Source organism: Chrysochloris asiatica, unplaced genomic scaffold (genome assembly GCF_000296735.1).
Source record: "Chrysochloris asiatica unplaced genomic scaffold, ChrAsi1.0 scaffold00599, whole genome shotgun sequence".
Lineage (NCBI taxonomy): Eukaryota > Metazoa > Chordata > Mammalia > Afrosoricida > Chrysochloridae > Chrysochloris > Chrysochloris asiatica.
In genome coordinates this window covers 312,970-314,776 of record NW_006409117.1, presented here as the reverse complement: position 1 = coordinate 314,776, position 1,807 = coordinate 312,970, and the positions used below count along the sequence as shown (strand labels likewise).

The following is a 1,807-nucleotide window of genomic DNA, read 5'->3' as shown; positions in this document are numbered from 1 at the left end:
CTCTCCTCGTAGAGCAAACAAAATGAAAAGAAAAATGGATATTAACTCTGAAATGAGAAAGAAAAAGTCATTTAAGAGAAACAGCTTGAGTTCAACAAATGAATTAAAAATGAGGCATGATTCAAGAAAATGTCACCTAATGATTTGTCCTTGCCATCTAATGGCAGTCCCAGAAATGAATTCCTTAAAGTTGGTAATCCCTTTTCATTTTATTCTCCAAACAGATGACTTGTCAAACACTTACATGGCTTCAGGGAATCTCACCAGGGTGACTGAGTTCATTCTCATGGGAGTCTCAGACCTTCCTGAGCTCCAAATCCCCCTTTTCTTTGTCTTCCTGGTAATCTATGGGATGACTGTAGCAGGGAACCTGGGCATCATCACACTCACCAGTGTTGACTCTCGGCTTCAAACCCCCATGTACTTTTTCCTCAGACACTTGGCGATCATCAATTTCAGCAGTTCTACCATCATTGCCCCTAAAATGCTGACCAATTTCTTAGTAAAAGAAAAAATCATCTTTTATTATGAATGTGCCACCCAAATGGGTGGGTTTTTGTTTTTCATTATAGATGAAGTTTGCATGCTAGCTGTGATGGCCTATGACCGCTATGTGGCCATTTGTAATCCCCTGCTCTATATGGTGGTGGTATCTCCACAGATCTGTCTTCTCTTGGTATCCCTTGTATATAGCTATAGCTTTACTATCACTAATGTGGTTGCCTCTTATGTGTTTTCTATGTTCTATTGTTCTTCCAATGTCATCAACCATTTTTACTGTGACACTGTTCCCTTGCTAGAATTGTCCTGCTCTGATACTTATTTACCAAAAACAATCATCTTTGTTTTTTCTGGTGTAACTTTAGTTCTCTCCATGTTAACAGTTTTAGTATCCTATTCCAACATCATCTTGTCCATTCTTAGGATAAGGTCAGCAGAAGGAAGGAAAAAAGCCTTCTCCACTTGTGCTTCACATATGATGGTGGTCACAGTTTTCTATGGGACATTACTCTTCATGTATTTACAGCCCAAATCTGATAGTTCATTAAATTCTGATAAAATGGCATCGGTGTTTTATACACTAGTGATCCCTATGCTGAATCCTATGATCTACAGCTTGAGGAATAAAGATGTGAAAGCTGCCTTCAAGAGATTCCTGTCAAAGCCATGCAATTCCTTTAAATCAATGTAATTTTAGACTGTGTCAGTAAATGATGCTTAATATAAGTTTTTGATTATTAATGTAATGAACATTTTATATGACATATAGTCATTTATGTGTGGACTTTCTTTTGTTCATAGATATATGACGGGGCTTCATAGTTCATGAAAAATTCCTGTTTTTTTATTTTTTTTTTTTTTTCCACGAACTTTTGGTAGTTCCCTTGTATATATCAGATTGTGGCTCTTTTCTCATTCATATTTTGACTTTCCATTTGCTTTTTGACTAACATTTGGCTCATTTAGGATGTTTGACAATTGCAAACAATGCTGCTATGAAACACTGATTAGCAGTCTCATGTCAGTATATAATGTTTGCTTTCTCTTGGGTAGATATCTAGAAGCAGAACTGCCAGGACAATTGGTTAGTCTATGTTAATCTTTTTAAAAACATACCACATAATATTCTAAAGTTTCATCCCAACATATACGATGGCTACAGTGCTTACACACAGTTATCAGCACTTGATATTGCCAGTTGTTTTGATCATTGTCATTCGTGTGGCTATGTATTGGAAACTTTCTGTAGTTTTAATTAGTATTGACCTAGTGACTATGTTGTGTATCCTTTTAGGTCATATACATA

At 36.2% G+C, this 1,807-nt stretch overlaps 1 protein-coding gene across 1 annotated transcript; it reads left to right on the top strand.

The window, feature by feature from the left end:
• Positions 1 to 244: 244 nt before the first annotated feature.
• LOC102830087 (olfactory receptor 8J3-like) lies at positions 245 to 1,192 on the top strand. The gene has a single exon (XM_006877785.1). It carries the CDS (start codon positions 245 to 247, stop codon positions 1,190 to 1,192), a length of 948 nt encoding a protein of 315 aa, XP_006877847.1.
• The last annotated feature ends 615 nt before the right edge of the window (positions 1,193 to 1,807 follow it).

What these genes read in the sequence shown, in the direction of transcription:
- LOC102830087 (XM_006877785.1), top strand. Translation starts at nt 245, where the DNA reads ATGGCTTCAGGGAATCTCACCAGGGTGACTGAGTTCATTCTCATGGGA.